This window comes from Cornus florida, unplaced genomic scaffold (genome assembly GCF_030987335.1).
Source record: "Cornus florida cultivar Cherokee Brave unplaced genomic scaffold, ASM3098733v1 CherokeeBrave_3.0.0_Hap2_Chr07, whole genome shotgun sequence".
In the NCBI taxonomy this organism is placed as follows: domain Eukaryota; kingdom Viridiplantae; phylum Streptophyta; class Magnoliopsida; order Cornales; family Cornaceae; genus Cornus; species Cornus florida.
The window spans coordinates 958,625-975,502 of record NW_026775577.1 but is presented as its reverse complement, the minus strand read 5'-3'; the positions used below and the strand labels follow the sequence as shown (position 1 = coordinate 975,502).

Below are 16,878 nucleotides of genomic sequence, written 5' to 3'. Positions count from 1 at the left end.
TATCATTTTTGCATCATATGTATTAATTGAATCCAAAATGCTCTTGTAGAATTTCAATTCGTGAAAGGATGGATCGAAGATCAATTGTTGGTTCGATAATTGGCTACCTGGCCCATTATAGTTTTCTGTAACTTCAATTCCCATGTGTGCTCCGTTTTACTCGGTTGCAGATTTAATTCTCCAGTCCACTCATACATGAACACAAGGTTGGTGCATCAGTGGTTTAACAAGAGAGATTGTGATTTAATTTTGCAGATTCCAATTAATTCGATGGGAGATGTTGATCATAAAGTTTGGGGGGCGTCTTCTGATGGTTCATTTTCTGTCAAAAGCGCATATAAGGTGGCTCTCTTTGTTCTGGATTGGAAGCCATGATCGGCAGTGGCCGAAGGTAGCAGCTTTGGTGGAGTTAGGTGTAGCATGTGGGGCAAGGTATAGTCATTACATGTTCCTATGAAAATATTTTTGTTTCTTTGGCAGAGTCTTCATGATCGTTTGCCAGTGAACTTACTCCTGTCAGTCCTGGGGTAGCTAAGGTGTCCTCCTACCCATTTTGTGAGTCCTCTGTGGAGTCCTGTGATACTCCAGGATTTTTGAATGCGGGTTGGCCAGGCCCACGCCCGAATACCCAAGGATATCAAAACAAATTGATGATAAACGAACACATAGTACAAAAGAATAAAGAAGAATAAATAAAATGCTAACAAGAAACTAAAATGATAATCTAATAATAAACCTCAGAATATATTTCCATTAGTTAATAAACTCTTCTGATACAACTGATCCTCCAAAATACAACTCGGGAATCCATACTGTGTGGACCCCTAGAAAATCCAAACTAAACAAATGACAGTAATAACTGTCTAAATCAGGAAACTGAATCATAAAGGAACTCCTATGTAACATCGGAATAATGAAGTAAATTGATCATCGCTCAGCACGAATAACCTCTACTCCTGACGAACACCTGAAAAATAATGGTGGGTCAGGCCCACAAACAAGTTCTACTCTACTACAGTCCAAGCAGAGATCCGATACACGTATACATCCTAGTCAATCCAACAGTAACTAGTAGTCCGTGTATATATATATATATATATATATATATATATATATACACACACACACTAAAGAAACCTCACTAGACTATAGGGTTGTCACAACCTGAATAGTAGGCAACACGCAAAACGCACATATAGTGGGCATGAGTACCTAGACCTACCAGGGTACACAACTACATTATATCTAGCTACACATCCCTGGCAATATACGCACCTTAACCATTGATCCTGAGACTCAAACTCATATCATGGCACCATACTTATATATATATAATTTAGTAACCATCCTATCCAGTATAAATTAATCCTCCATAAGTCATTCAACTTGTTCAGCTGACCTGACTTGAATATAAGTAGGACTTAACATTTTAGTTAATCCATTCCCTTATATAATAAATTAATCCTCCATAAGTCATTCAACTTGTTCAGCTGACCTGACTTGAATATAAGTAGGACTTAACATTTTAGTTAATCCATTCCCTTATATAAAATAGGTAGGACTTAACTGATAAGTTAATCCGTCCCTAGAATGCCACCGTCCCATACCGGTGCATTAAACCACATAATATAACAATTGATGTAACGATTAAGGAAATACATCAAATAATCCAAAAATAACTATGATAATATGATATCAAGTTATCACAAAATAGGAATGACTTATTATTTATTTAAGCTTCCTATATCATATGTCCTACACAAACTGAATCTTATACATGATGATATTTTATTATACCGTCAAATAAGCATTCTCCGTATCCAATTCATCCTACACATTTAATCTCAATTGCTTAAACATATTAAAAGATTAAATTCATTCGTTTGTTTAAAACATTCAAATAGCAAGCAACATTATGATTGAGTCTATTTAAATTTATTTAAACCCAAACCTAGTTCCTATTTAATGTTCAGGAATCCTAGGCATGTTTCTACGTTCCATCATTCCACAGATATGAAAAAATATATAATGTAAACATATAAAAATTCACATCGAAAATCAAATCAAAATCATGCATTTATCAATTCATAACACAAGAGCAGATATGAACCAATTTCATAAAACCTATGTTCTAATCCAATTAAACATGCATAATTATTTAATTTTATGTGTTTAATAAATCCTGGAATTTCCTAGGCATGCATAGAAACACTAATCAAAGGGAAAGAGATAGAAGAAGAACTTGCCTTAAACTTTCGGATCGAAAGTTAAACTTTTCTTCCTTGATCTTCTCTCTACAGAGTTTTTCTCCTCCTTCCTTCCTTCCTTCTCTAACTCTCTCTCTAGAATATATCACGTGAATATTTCTAACCCCCTTTTACAACCTGTAGCTATATATTTATAGGCTAAATAAAATAACCCTAACCCTTTTCCCAATCCAAGTCAACTTAAAAAAAAAAAATATATTAAAAAGGTAAGTAAAATATGTTACGTATATAATTTATGTATATTTTTATTAAATAAATAAATTATACACATCCCATTATTTATTAATGGATTAACCAATAATACTTAAGTTACCATAATATTATAAAGTAACTTAAAATATAACACGTATCAAATCTATGTATATTTTTATTATTTAAATATAAAACATATACATCAGATTAAATATTACTACCCAAGTTACCATAAAAGTAATTAATAAATTACTTTCCCTTTTATATATATTAAAAAGGTAAGTAAAATATGTTACGTATATAATTTAGGGAAAATTACATATAAATGGAGTTAAAGTTCCATATTTACTTAGAGGCTGAGTCAAAGTTCCATATTTCTCTAAAATGGATTGCTGAGGTGGCACATGGTTTTTTACTGTTTAGAAATTGTGATGCCTAAAATACCCTTCCGCGAAGGTACTACTTTTTCTTCGAAGGTACTACTTTTTTGAACTGAAGGTACTACTTTTTGGCGTCCAGGTACCATGTTTTTTAAACACTTGCGAAGGTACTACTTTTTCTCCGAAGGTACTACTTTTTTGAACTGAAGGTATTACTTTTTTGAACTGAAGGTACTACTTTTTTATTAAGGAAGGGCATTTTAGGCACCACAATTTTTTAAACAGTAAAAAATCATGTGCCACCTCAGCAATCCATTTTAGAGAAATATGGAACTTTGACTCAGTCTCTAAGTAAATATGAAACTTTGACTCCATTTATATGTAATTTTCCCTATAATTTATGTATATGTTTATTAAATAAATAAATTACAAACATTCCATTATTTATTAATAGATTATCCAATAATACTTAAGTTACCATAATATTATAAAGTAACTTGAAACATAACACTTATCAAATCTATGTATATTTTTATTATTTAAATATAAAACATATACATCAAATTAAATATTACTACCCAAGTTACCATAAAAGTAATTAATAAATTACTTTCCTTTTTATATATGTATATAATATATATCTATATATATACATACACAACTATTCACGGGTAATAATCCATACACATCCAACCTCCTATCCAAGTAATCCATGTGACCCAATTGGTTGGCCAATTACCACTAACCATAACCATAAAAGAAAAATAAAATAAAATAATAAAAGAAACGAAAACATTTAATTTACAATTAATCAAAATACCATTTAAGTACGTAATCTAATTAAACAATTAACACATAGACAAATACAAATAATACATAGACACATAATCAAATAATCAAGTAATACCTAATTCAATTAAACACATAAACAATTAGTCAAATAATCAATTAAATAATTAAAAATATAATTAAAACAAATAAATAAATACCGAGACTATCCTTTTAAAATTAGGGGTATTACAAGTCCGTTGACCACCTCTTTTGTTCATGTCCCTTTGTTAGTATGGTGTGGGTTCATTGTCCTTTGCGGATGGATTTTCGTGGCATAACTCCAACCTTTTGGCCTAAAAGGCGGTTTGAGATGTTTGAATCTTGGTCTGAGTCTGAGTGTCCAAAGGACTATTTAAATCTTGCTGCGTTTATTTGTTGGGCTATATGGAAGAGCTGAAACAATCCCGTTTTCAAACAAAAGAAATGAACTACTTTTGAGGAAGCCCACAAAGCTCTACAAGATTTTCACGAGTTTTAGGAGATTTCTAGGCAATCTCAGTTGCTTTATTTCCCTATTCCTTCTGTTATTTCTCCCCTACCGCGATGGTGTGCTCCAGAAGAGGGATCCCTCAAATTGAACCTCGACACAACTTTTAATTCATCAAGGAAATCATGTGGTAGGGGGTTGATTTTGCGCAACCACTTTGGGCAGCCTATTAAATTTTCCTCACTCTTCTTCTCAAATGTTGGGAGCCCATCTATTGCGGAAGGATTAATTATTAGGGAATGCATGTCTCTTCTCCGACTTTGGGGATACCACAATGTCATAGTAGAAGGGGATTGTCAGCCTGTTATGCGCCTCCAAGCCAATGCTGAGGCAATGTGTGTTTTATTTAACGATGTACACTTTCTCCTTAACTTGTGCAATGGTTCTTCCTTGGCTTGGGTGTCTCGCCAAGGTAATGTTGTAGCTCACTTGTTGAGCAAAAAGGCTCTTGTAGCCGAATGTTTTGATTTTGAGTGGAACGTTTAGCCCATTTGGTTTTTAGACGCTCTCAGCTTCGACTGTATCCTTCCTCCTCTTGAATGATTTGGTTTTTTGTTTGGTGTCAAAACAAAAAATAAATAAATGAAAAATAAATAAAATTCAGTCTCAGGCTAATTTGTTAGTTTGTTTGTTTTTTTTTTTTTTTCAAAGGAAGAGTTGTTGATGCAATTATATGGTGGGAATTTTCTAGACACATTAAGATGAGTGAAGTGGCTATGGTTGAGTACTTTATAGTATGTAAAACCAATGTTATTAATGTACAAGAGGGGCTCTCTCTCATTTCTCTACGTTGTTCCTCTCAGGGTAGAGGTTCCCTGGTCTTCTCAGGGGTGGAGAGCTCACTGATCTGGTGCTGTCTCTCAGGTTTGATCTTCTTCTTTTTCTCCTTTCATTCTCTACTAAATTTTGTTCTCTTCTTCCATTTATCCCATTCCTTTTTCTATTTTCTTTTATTCGTTCGGCCTTTATTCTTCTCTTACTCCTTGTTCTTATCTCCCTTTCTTACTTCTTCTTCTGTCCTTAATTGCTCTTTTTCTTTCATGTTTTGTTATCATCATCTTTCACTCTGTTTCCTCCTCCATCCATTTTTTCTTTTCTCCGTCTTTTTTTTTTTTTTTGTACAGTCTTTTTCCCCTTTTTCCATTGTTTTGTGCCCTAATTTTTCTTCTCGTCTTTTTCTCTTCTACACTTCGGCCGACTGTTATGTGCTTTATCTTCGATTTCTTTCAGGTCACCTGGTTAGCGTATCCTTTGGGTTTCTTTTCTATCTTCCTTTTTCTGTTTCCTCTCTATATTTTCCTTTTTTTTAAGCTTCTCATGAAGATCTTAAGTTGGAATTGTCAGGGAGTGGGAAACCCTCTCACCACTCGTCAATTAAATAAATTGGTGCTTCAACATTCTCCAAATGTGCTTATATTACTTGAGACAAAAAAATTATGGTGTTCGTATGGAGCGGATATGACGACAATTGGGGTATCGACACATGTTGTTTCAAGACCCAATCGGTACTGCAGGTGGTATTATTGTGTATTGGGATGAATAGACTAACCTTCAAATTTTGGATGTTAAAGACTTTCAAATCACCTGCACAATTAAGGGGAAATCAGTTGAAGAAGATTGGTGTTTTCCTAGTAAATATGCTTATGTGGAAGACAGGCACTGTATGGAGCAGTGGCGATACTTACAACAACTTCAATCATGGCTTACGCAACGATGGGTTCTATTAGGCGATTTTAATGACTTATTGTATCCAGAGGAGAAATTTGGGGGGCGAAAGAAACAAGGTTGGCAACTACGAAGCAAAATCATTCAATTTTGGTGGTCAGGATCCAATGATCACAAAAGTGTTTGCTGGACCAAATGGGACATTATGTGCAAAAACAAAGCAGTGGGTGGCCTTGGATTCCGAGACTTAGAAAGCTTTAGGCCCTGTTTGGGGGAGCTTTTTGATTCTAAAATTCCTTTCACTAAATGGGCTTTGTAGAATGTATTTTGATGGAAGAGATTTAAAACATAAAAGTTGTTCGGTGAGTACAATTTTTGAAGTTCTTTTAATTACTAATCTAGTTTAACTTGACAATTTTTTCCTTAACATAATAGCATGTTGAATTGGGATATAACAATAGAAGAGAAAAAAAAAAGGATAATTAAAGTGATGGGTGGAAATCACCAATGATGGAGCAACAGTTAGTGGTGTCAATTTTTTTCATACTTCAATTGTTAATGCTTTCACCGTCTTTGTTGATGCTTCCTACTTTTCATACTTCCATTGATGGCTGACGAAGAGAAGGTGGAATACAGAATCACAGTCTGATCCAACTACAGAAGTTGAAAGAGGAAAAAAAAATGAGGGGGGTGGGGGTGGGGACAAGAAATTAAACAAAAAACTATAAAGATTTCATTCTTATTATTTATAGCTATAATAGAATCCTAATTTTAGAACTAAGTGAACATGATACGATGGAGTAACCTTTAAAATATTATATATATATATATTGAGAGAGATAGTGGTTGTTGAGAATTCTTAAAAGGGTTGAATTGGATGAGAGTTTACAAATCTTATAACTCTTCTCATCCTTAATTTTTGAGATCAAATGGGAGTCATTGGTAGGTTTTCTGCAACTTTTAACGTCTTCTGGCTTATGTTCCGCGAGTTTAAAAATAGGGCAATATGGTAATTACAAATTTATCACTTGATCAATAATCTGATTCCCGAGAAGCCATCTACGAATCAAGTTTTTACTGCTTTCCTAGAACGGGCTTTTAAGGAGCTAGATTTTCCTCAAAGTCCGTTTAATTTTTTTTACCAAAACATGTATATTTTTTTGAAACGGGCTTTTTAAGTTTAGAAGCCCGTTCTGAGGTTACTGAACCTAGCCAAGCAAAACAGGGCCTTAATTTGTCTCTTTTGGTTAAACAGGGGTGGAGGTTGGCAGTGGAAGAAGATTCTTTGTTTTCAAAGGTGTTCAAAGTTAAATATTTTTTCGATCCTTCCTTTATGCAGTCTCGTATAAGGAGAGTGGCTTTGTGGGCATGGCATAGTATTTATTCAAGTAAAGAAATCCTTTTAAAAGGTTTTCGGTGGAATGTTGGTAATGGTCGGAGCATTAGTATTTGAAACGACTCTTGGATTCCAGAATCAATGGATTTCAAAGTTCAAACTCCTTGTCCTGTGGGTTGTGATCTTCAACTGGTTCATGATCTTATTGATCACCCTACCAAGAGTTGGAACTGTTCTCTATTACATCAATTTTTTGGCATTGAAGATTGCACGTTTATTCAAAGAATTCCTAGTAGTGAATTTGTTAGTTCGGATAAAAAAATATGGGCATTTTCTAGTAATGGTTCTTTCTCTGTCAAATTAGCCTATTACGTCGCGTTATACCTTAAGGAAGGTACTCCTAATCATTCTTTCCATGTTGTTTCTCCTTCTGATTAAGATGTTTCGTAGCAGATATGGAAAAGTCTTTGGAATATTCGTGCAAAAGAAAAAAAAATTTGCATTTTTTTATGGGCTTCTTGCCATGGCTATATTCAAGTCTTCTCCAATATGAAACGAAGGAACTTAGTAGAGGATGAGTGTTGTAAAAGATGTGGGCTTGACATTGAAAATGTTAACCACCTATTGTTGTTTTGCCCTTTTACTCAAAATGTGTGGCGCTTGAGTCCTTTGAGGGTGTTGGTTGAACAAGTCCCTTGTCTTACATGGTTTTCACATATTGTTGTAGGGCTTGAACACTCTACCATAAGGATGGATACGTTAAGTTTAATTGCATACGTTGTTTGGTATTTGTGGAAAGCTTGAAATGCTTATATTTATGAAGAAAATGTCATGACAGAGCATGAGGTTCTTTCTCTGGCTTTGAAGTAATGGGATGAATTTAAATAAGTTATGGATGATCAATCCATGCGTTGTAGCAGTCTGGGAGGCATGGCAATCTTCACCCAATGGTGTTCATAAGTCGAATTTTGATGCTTTTTTTTTTTGGCTCATTCTGGAGAAGTTCTTGGTGGATTTGTTGTTCGAAATTCAGAAGGGTGCATTGTCAAAGCTGCCATCTGTTCATTACCAAACATGACTTCTGCTCTAATGGCTGAAGCTGCAACTGCTAGAAAGGCAATCAAATGGAGTTTGGAGTGGGGCTTTACTAATTTAATTGTTGAAGGTGTTTACAAAGTTCTTCTTGATTCAAAGAGTCCTCAAAGTTGCATAGCTGCTATTTGGGACGATATTAGCTTTTTGCTTACCAAGTTTCAAAGCATATCTTTGAAGTGGGTTGGTAGAAAAGCTACTTCAGTCGCTCATGTATTGAGTCATTTGGGTTTGAAAGAGAAGAGTGATATAATGTTTGATCTTGTTATTCCCAAAGTGATTCAAGAAGCAGCTTTAGTGGATTGCCATCAGTTGTAATGTGCTCTTCTTTCTTGTCTTGACAAAAAAAAAAAAAAAAAAAAAAAAAAAAAAAAAAAAAATCCAATGCTATTTTTTAATTTTATTTTATGAATATTTAGTTAGAAAGACGGACACCCACGACTGAAAGGAGAAATGATATAGGAATAGGTTCTCATGTTAACAATTAGAATTTGTTTAATGCATCCCACGAAGTCCTGATCTTTTTAGCCAACCCTCACATTTAGTTAACTATTACTTCTATTTCTAAGGCAGAAGAACACAGTGTCGATATGTCCGAGTGGTTAAGGAGACAGACTTGAAATCTGTTGGGCTCCGCCCGCGCAGGTTCGAACCCTGCTGTCGACGTCCATTTTTTTTTTTTTTTTTTCAAATATGGTATTTTTTGATTCATATCGTAACCTACTCATTTGGCATATCATCTCACTTTTTATTTAAGGTTAACGTCCCGCTTGTGGTATTTGGTTTTTAATAAATACAAGTAATAAAATCCCATCATCTTCTAACTTCTTAAAAACATATAGATATTGAAGCCTTTTGCTTACTGCCAGTATTTACCACTAGAAATTCATTAAAGTTTTATAACGGTAAATATAAATTCATTAATGCTGATTAATCAAATCATTATTTTGCATAAAACTAACAGTCTAGCTAGTCAGTATCAATCCATACAAAAGGAACTTCATCAATCGGTACACTATTCAAGAATAATGTTTCTTATATATTTCATGTAACACAAATTAAGCCATGAACCAACATTAATACAATGATCTAAAAAAATACAAGTCCGGTAACGGAAATTTTATTTAGTAGAAGAAAATGGGAAGGAACCAGAAGGCCAGGTCATCAAGAGAGAGAGAGACACACACAATCTCTTTTAAAGAAAGAAAATTATTGTTTATGTAGAGTTAGGAATATTAATCAGAATGTATGTGAATACCAACGGCAATGAGCAAGATAGTGATTATGCAAAAGTATAGGATGGCATGAACCAGGATTGCAATCCCACTTGTGCTCATGCTGCCAAACTCTATTACCCTCGTCCTTGCCGGGATCTGGAACAGCAACCCTGGTGACAGCAGGATGAACAAAACCACCGACACCACCACCGGTCCCCAATCATGAGCACCCATCTCTGTCTCTCTGTGTATAAACTCTAAAAGATAAGAATGGATATTTGAGGGTATATATATTGCTTTTATATGTAAGTATAGAAATGGGTGATTGAGCTAGGCAATGTAATGTTGTTTGCAAATATATATAGAGAGGGATGTTTGGGATTAATTTTAATTCTAAGTGATCAAGAAGGAGATGGTGATGCTAAACTTGGAGACGAAGAAGAGGGTGGGTTTAGAAGGGAGGAAAGGAATGTTATTGTACTGGTGGGGTTGTTCTTTATGGACACCGAAAGTAGAATTTTTTTTTTTTTTTTCCTTTCCTTCGTTAGCTTCCAACAATTGCACCTGAAGGGTTGGAATATATCATGACTTGGAGGTTGGGAGTTTGAATCTTTTGAAGTCACTCCACATAATTTTGTCCGTAATTGTCCAATACATTTAGCAAGGGGGTCTGCATATGTGATGAATTATTGAGTGATTTAAGAGATTATCATCATTCACCAAAAAATAATCATAAAATAATTTAATAGACTATCATGTATCATAAGCTCGATGCTTTAGCATGTTGTACTATTGTAACAATTTTGATATATTTTTTAATACATTCCATTTACGTATCAACACACTTAAAAAAACACTCCACGGGTGGAGCCAGAATTTTATTTTAAAGAGGGCACAATGCACTTATTAAAAATATATATATATATTTAAATCAAAAGGCAAAAAAAAAAAAAAATCATAAAATAATATACTAAATAAGTAATGTAAAAAAAAATATAAATACAAATATAAGAATGAAAATATTGATTAATAATATTTTAATTAAATACAATCATAAATGTCATTATAAAAAGAAAGAAGTGAAAAAAAAAATTGAACAATACATAGTTATACGTAAGGGAAAAAAGAATTTTTTTGAAAACGGAAACAAAAATTAAAAAAGAAAAAATATATATGGTGAGTACCGTGGGTGATATTTGTAACTTTTTTTTCTTTTTTTAAATAGAAATTAGAGGAATTTGAAAATTTTAGGAGATACTATTAAAAATCACCATATAATATGTATATAGCAAAAATGTATACCCATAGTAGGGGGTACGTTGGAGAAAGGGACAGGTGCTCCTTTAGGATTTAATTGACTCCACCCCTTCCCACACGAGCAAGGAAGGCGCTACAGCAAAGGACCTGGGCTTCATGTTTATAGGTGGAGCAGCTAAAATTAAAAATGGCAATAGCCCAGCTTGATATTGGGCTACAATTTAGTTTTAGGCCCATATTTGGACTTGATGTAGCCCAGATATAACAACCGTGTCAGTTCATTTTTATTTACGACAACCAGATCGAAAAGCCCTAAACATTCAGATTGTGTCATCGCTAGTTGTCTTCTTCCCCAAGAACACTCTAAAACCCTACAATTATTTAAGAGTGATAGTGCAAAAGAGACAGGTGTGTCTTACACAATTCCGATTCGTGGATCAAAAATGGCTTTGACGAACTTCATTCTGACAGTGGCCGGAGTGGGCGCGGTGATACTTTTGCTGAGGAGCGACGTGAAACAGAGTGCTACGATCTTCAAGAGAAACGTTCGTCAGATTCGTCACTGGCTCGAAGAAGAGTCTGCCTCTGCCGCCAAGTATCTTCCTTTTCCATCTCTTTATCTTTGTTGTGCTTGTATCTATCTGTATGTTGTGTGTCTATATATAAATTTATTTAATTTGAAGTTAAAGTAATATTGATTATTTGTTATGGTTGAATTTCAGTATTTTAAATTTCAAGCAAATTTATGATTTATATTCATACAAGATTATACTTTTGCATTCATTTTTGTTTTTGTTGCGGGCGGTATTTATAATTTCACCAAATCTGATAAGGTATCTAAATGTGCATACAATATGTATATACACACAGCTGGCATGCTGTGCCTCCTTCAATGCACGCCATGGTTTGCGTTAAAGGCCTCTAAAATTAGGTCCTATTATCAGTAATCAAGAAAGTAGTTTTCCAATTTCTGAAAAAAAGAAAGTAGTTTTCGGCTTGCCGTTTTAGTGTTAATTTAGTTTAAGCGAAAATTCTGAGTATTTCTTTTAGTGACTTCCGGGAATGGTGTTGAAAACATGTTAAAATGCATACTGAAGGAGCCGAGACTATTGGTCCAATTGGCTCTACAAAACAGCATTTGATGTTTAATTTTGTTTTAAGGAAATATCATTGCATTGATAGTACATAGGCCAGAAATAAGAGAGAATGGTATTTTAATTAAAGTTTGCGAGGACAGACAAAATAAGTCATCAGTTTCCCTTTTCGAGGCTGTGATTTTTGGTAAAGTTAAAAGATTGCTTCACCATTTGATGATTGTACTGATGTCGGCAATTCAACTTCTTATGTATTTGGGATTTGATGGTGGGAAATGAAATTTTGAATCAGACTAAATAGTTGTGGTAATCTGATAATTCTTACTCAGTGAAGAAAATTAATTATGAAAAATAGAAGTATCTTGTCTAGAAGGTGACTTCACTAGATCAATTTGCATATGAAATTGTGAATATATGGGTGCAGTTTATCCTCCTGTTTCTGTTGTGTTGCAAGAATTTTTATTCAGCATTTTTCTACAGTGCATCTTCACCAGTGTTTCATTCGTGCTTTTTATTTCATGCATGCCATCTGCATAAATATAAGTTGTGTCGTTCATTCAGGGAAATGGGGAAGGCAAAACCGAAGGAGTTGCCCAAGAAAGATATTCCTAAGGACGATTAGAAAAAAAGGTAATTTTTATCGGGCCTGTGGTTCATATAATAAAAATGCGCATTCTTCCACTATATTTCGCATTTGATTGTATATCCTGTTTAAAATTTTGTTCGATGTCTTTTTTACTTCAAAGTTAATATTTGTTTTGTTTCCCTTTGCACATTAGTTAGCATATGTAATATGCTGAGAAGGCAGATATTCCTCCTTTTGTGAATGATTTTGTTCTTTTTTGACACCATAGCAAATATCTGTAGTATTTTGAGGGTTAAAATTAACAAGATATTATAACTACTTGGGAACTAACCCAATGTGCTTGCATATGCACCTTGACCCATGAAGCTATGCTTGCATCTAAAAACCCAAAAATTGAATCTCTCCATCAAAAGAGCCTTGCACTAACAACACTGTTAGCATCCGTTTAAATAAGTAAATGGTTATAGAAAACCATCCTTCAAACTTTCCTCTTTTGTCTGACAACTAATTGCACCGAATAAAATTCCATTTGTGGAGGAATTGATTTTAGTGAAAACCTCTACTGACCAGCAACTTAGCCCATGGTGCTAAATTTAACCTGGTTGGTTGACAAAAAAAACCACCTCATAAGCAACCATCTTTAGTGAATCTCACCCCTATTTCTTTGTGACGTACCAGCCTACCACAAGGTTCAACACATTGTCTGTCTTATTTGCCAGCAGCTGACTGAAACATTGCTTTTTGATATAACCAATTGGAATCATTGATTCCAATTGCAAGTGAGACAACCATGCTCAAATTTCTCTACTGTAACTTCCTCCAAATGGCAATACCGAAGTATGATCTTCATGCCATCAATCATCCTCAACGTACGGGGCGTAGTTTGAAAGATGTGATCTGTTACCGAGCCATCTTGTTGGGAACAACAAAAGCATCTCAGAATACTCAAAGTTTCATATGTTCCCACTTTCACTTTCTTCAAACAACGTAGTTGGATCTAGGTTTTCATGACATGGACAGCTCGTGTTCAACAAAGGCATAAAAACCATAGCTATGAGGCCCAACCATCATTTCCCACTTCCATTACCTTGATGAACACACTGACGCTTAAACCAGGACTCAAACTTGAAGCCTCAAGGAAGTAACCCTGCCATCCAAGCAACCTTGGCGGATTTTGTGCACCTAACTTCACTATCCCCAAATCAAAATACAAATCTAAGCAAAAGAAGTTTGCGGGCTTCTTTCATTCAAAATTTCAGGTTTCATTAAATTTGAGATGGAGAAAAGGCCAAGGAGACTGCACCATTTAAGTGCATGTGCCATGATCTCTGTCTAGAGGAGAGAGAGAGAGAGAGAGAGAGGGTGGGAAAGGAAGGGAGAACATTGAAGTATAAACTGTAAAGTAACTTCAGATATGGTTTTGGAGACTTCTTAAACAAAAACTTCATATAATTGTGGGATGTTTATTGGGATTTCATAGTGGTGGGGAAAGAATTTTGAGTTCAATTAAATGATTGTAGTAATCTGATATATATTACTCACATGATGTAATTTAATTGCGTAAAAACAAAGAAGTATATATGCTCTAGAAGGTGGTTTCACCAGATCCATTGCCATATGGGATGCTATGAACAATTGACGTTGCAGTTAATCCAATTTGTTTCCATTATATTTGCTCTAGAAGGTCTTTGTTTGTGTGGAATTACTTTCATATCATACCTGTGTTTCATTCATGTTTCTGGTTCATGCAAGCTATCTGTGGAATCTAATTTGTGGTGGATTTTTCTCAGGGAAATGGAGAAGGCAAAAAACCGAAGGAGTTATTATTTTTCTTTCCTCATGATGGAGGAGGTTCATATGGTAGAACTGGACACTCTTCCATTTTCTTTTAGATTTGACTGTCTATTTTGTATAAAGTTGTGATGGATTTCAAATTTTAAATTCAGAAAGTAACTCCACAATTTTGTTTCTCCTAGCTCATTAGTTGGTACATTGTATGTGATATGTGGAGAAGAAAGATCAATCTTTTTTGTGGTGAAGGCTTCTGTTCATTTTGACACTACAGAATAAATCAATAAGGTTATGGGCCAGATAATTGGAATATTTAGTGTGCAGAAGAACATAAATTTGTATATGTTTACAATCTAGGGCTACAATTCTTGTCATGTCATTGTTATTTCTTTTTTTCCAGAAAACCGATAACTTTTTCCTCCATGAATGTAACCTCGCAGTATCCGTTGACACCAGAAAGATGAATTTATCCTGTGAGGAACTTCCATCCCATTATAGAGAATCAAATGGTCAGGGAAATCTGCCCCTAGAGCATTCCTTTTTCTAAAAGCTAAACTTCATCTAATAAAACTCCATTCCCGAAGCCAATTGATGGACATTCCTCTTTATGACAGCTAAATTGCACCATACGAACTCCATCCTGAAGAATCTAGTAATTTAACACCATAAAATAGGTTAGACATCAAAAACTTTATCCTTGATTTATGGAACTAACAAATAATTTAAAAATCTAAAATTTATGAAATTTTCTTATAGTTCAAGTTCTTCGATTGCTTCTGGGCGCGGATGGGGCAAGTATTAAATATTGATTTAGCATTTTTCTATGACACAACGCTTTTTAAAGCCGTGATGGCCGTGAACCCACCAGAACTTCGGAGTTAAGCGTGCTTAACCTCAAGATGGGTGACCCTGCGAAGTCTCTAGTCCTGGTGAGCAAAAAAACAGACAATATTGTATTTGGTTAGGGTGAAAGTTGTTATAGAGGGTGTGAAACTAAAATTTGGAACTCTGAATTGTAGGGTTTTACCCAAGAAGGGAGCCCTTCCAAAAATTCTCGATAGCCGGCAAAACCCAGGCAAAGAAAGCAATAAAAAGGGAAATAGTTTTCAACAAGCAATTGTGAAACTAAAATTTGGAACTCTGAATTGTAGGGTTTTACCCAAGAAGGGAGCCCTTCCAAAAATTCTCGATAGCCGGCAAAACCCAGGCAAAGAAAGCAATAAAAAGGGAAATAGTTTTCAACAAGCAATTGACGCGTCTAGGTTAGAACCTCATGAGCTGCGTCATTGCCCTAATTTTCTCATCAACTTCTTACACTTTTTTGATGTGGGACTATGTCACATTTGGTGCTCTTTTTATAGTTATTCTCAATTTATTCATAGTTCCAAACCAACTTTGCACAACCCTTTTGGTAAGTTTACAAGAGGTTCTTAATTCACTGGTCAATCAAATTAGAATCTTTTATTTAATTTCGCTATACCAAATTGTGCCCAAAATTATAAATTTCAAACTTATACTCAAGATTTTCAACAATTAAAATTATTTATTAGACTATTATTTGTTTCAAAGATTTTGTACCATGAAGAAACTTTCCTGTGAGGAGTGCTATTATTTGTTAATCTTTTGTACTATGAAGAAACTTTAGGAGCGCTACTTTTGTGATACATCCAAGCTGGCGGTGGTGATGGAAGGTGGAAGCGGAAGGTGGTGATGGAAGGTATTGGTGGTGGTGGTGGTGATGGTGGTGGAAAGCTACGGTGGCAATGGTGTGGCAGTGTGGAACGAAGGACCACGAAAGAATATAGGAAAATATTGTCAATTTATGAAAAGTACATAAACAAATTAGTAAAATAACAAATTTATCTTCTATGAAGCACGGACACGGATAGATACGAATATGGTAATATGACTAATTTTATAGATTTTCAAAAACTCCAAAAACCTATTCAGCTTTTCCCATACATAACTAAATTTTCAAGATGTGGGTGAATCTAATGTAGTAGAAATACCCCGGCCCTGCCCATGGGGGGGCTGATTCATGAACCCTGCAAAAATTCACGAGTTAGAAAATCCGGTAAAGAATTAGAACTGCCTTTAATATATTCAATAGAAAAGTCAAAAGCAGATAAATCAGCTTGCCAACCAGCAAATATCTGTTTGGAAACTAAAATTTTTTACATCTTTTTCCAGTACTTGTTTAGCAGCACTACAATCAATGCGTAACAAGAATTTCTGATTGATTAAATCATCTTGGAATTTGTAAATGCATTTAACCAAAGAAAGAATTTCCTTTTTTATGGTTGAATAATTTAATTGTGCATTTTTCCAAGTTCCGGAAGTGAAACGAACAAGTTCCTCTGTTCCTGTGTTTGGATTTTTCTGTTTAAGAATACCACCGTATCCAATATTGGAGGCATCTGTTTCCACAATTTTGAACCATGAAGAATTAGCTAGAGCTAAGCAAGGGATTTGTTTGGCTCTGAGTTTGATCTTCTGGACTGCCTTGGTGTGATCCAAAGTCCATGGGGAAGGAGATTTCCTTAACCTGGTGTACAAAATTGCTGTATCCTGTGCAAGATTTTTGTAGTGACTTCGAATATAATTCAAGCTACCCAGAAATCTTTGAAGCTGAGTTTTGTCCTTAATTTCATCTGAAAATTTGGAAGCAAACTCAATACTGCGA

General features: G+C 34.7%; 2 protein-coding genes, 1 non-coding gene and 1 pseudogene across 3 annotated transcripts; 2 read left to right on the top strand and 2 right to left on the bottom strand.

Moving 5' to 3' along the window:
• The first annotated feature begins 8,834 nt into the window (after positions 1-8,834).
• TRNAS-UGA (transfer RNA serine (anticodon UGA)) lies at positions 8,835-8,916 on the top strand. Its single transcript has one exon. It is a non-coding gene; the product is annotated as a tRNA-Ser (tRNA).
• A 333-nt stretch (positions 8,917-9,249) lies between these two features.
• LOC132267392 (uncharacterized) lies at positions 9,250-10,001 on the bottom strand. The gene has a single exon (XM_059768557.1). It carries the CDS (start codon positions 9,699-9,701, stop codon positions 9,486-9,488), a length of 216 nt encoding a protein of 71 aa, XP_059624540.1. The 5' UTR covers positions 9,702-10,001; the 3' UTR covers positions 9,250-9,485.
• A 1,025-nt stretch (positions 10,002-11,026) lies between these two features.
• Positions 11,027-14,379, top strand: LOC132315642 (uncharacterized). The gene is made up of 3 exons (XM_059813982.1): positions 11,027-11,319; positions 12,380-12,448; positions 14,195-14,379. The coding sequence occupies exons 1-2, from the start codon at positions 11,168-11,170 to the stop codon at positions 12,438-12,440; spliced, it is 213 nt and encodes a 70-aa protein (XP_059669965.1). The 5' UTR covers positions 11,027-11,167; the 3' UTR covers positions 12,441-12,448; positions 14,195-14,379.
• Positions 14,380-15,360: 981 nt separating this feature from the next.
• LOC132267744 (U4 spliceosomal RNA) lies at positions 15,361-15,499 on the bottom strand (annotated as a pseudogene).
• Positions 15,500-16,878: the final 1,379 nt, after the last annotated feature.

Excerpts from the sequence above, each read along its gene's own strand:
- LOC132315642 (XM_059813982.1), top strand. The coding sequence starts at position 11,168 with ATGGCTTTGACGAACTTCATTCTGACAGTGGCCGGAGTGGGCGCGGTG. Across the intron at positions 11,320-12,379 it reads GAGTCTGCCTCTGCCGCCAA|GGAAATGGGGAAGGCAAAAC; the intron begins GTATCTTCCTTT and ends TCGTTCATTCAG.
- LOC132267392 (XM_059768557.1), bottom strand. The coding sequence starts at position 9,701 with ATGGGTGCTCATGATTGGGGACCGGTGGTGGTGTCGGTGGTTTTGTTC.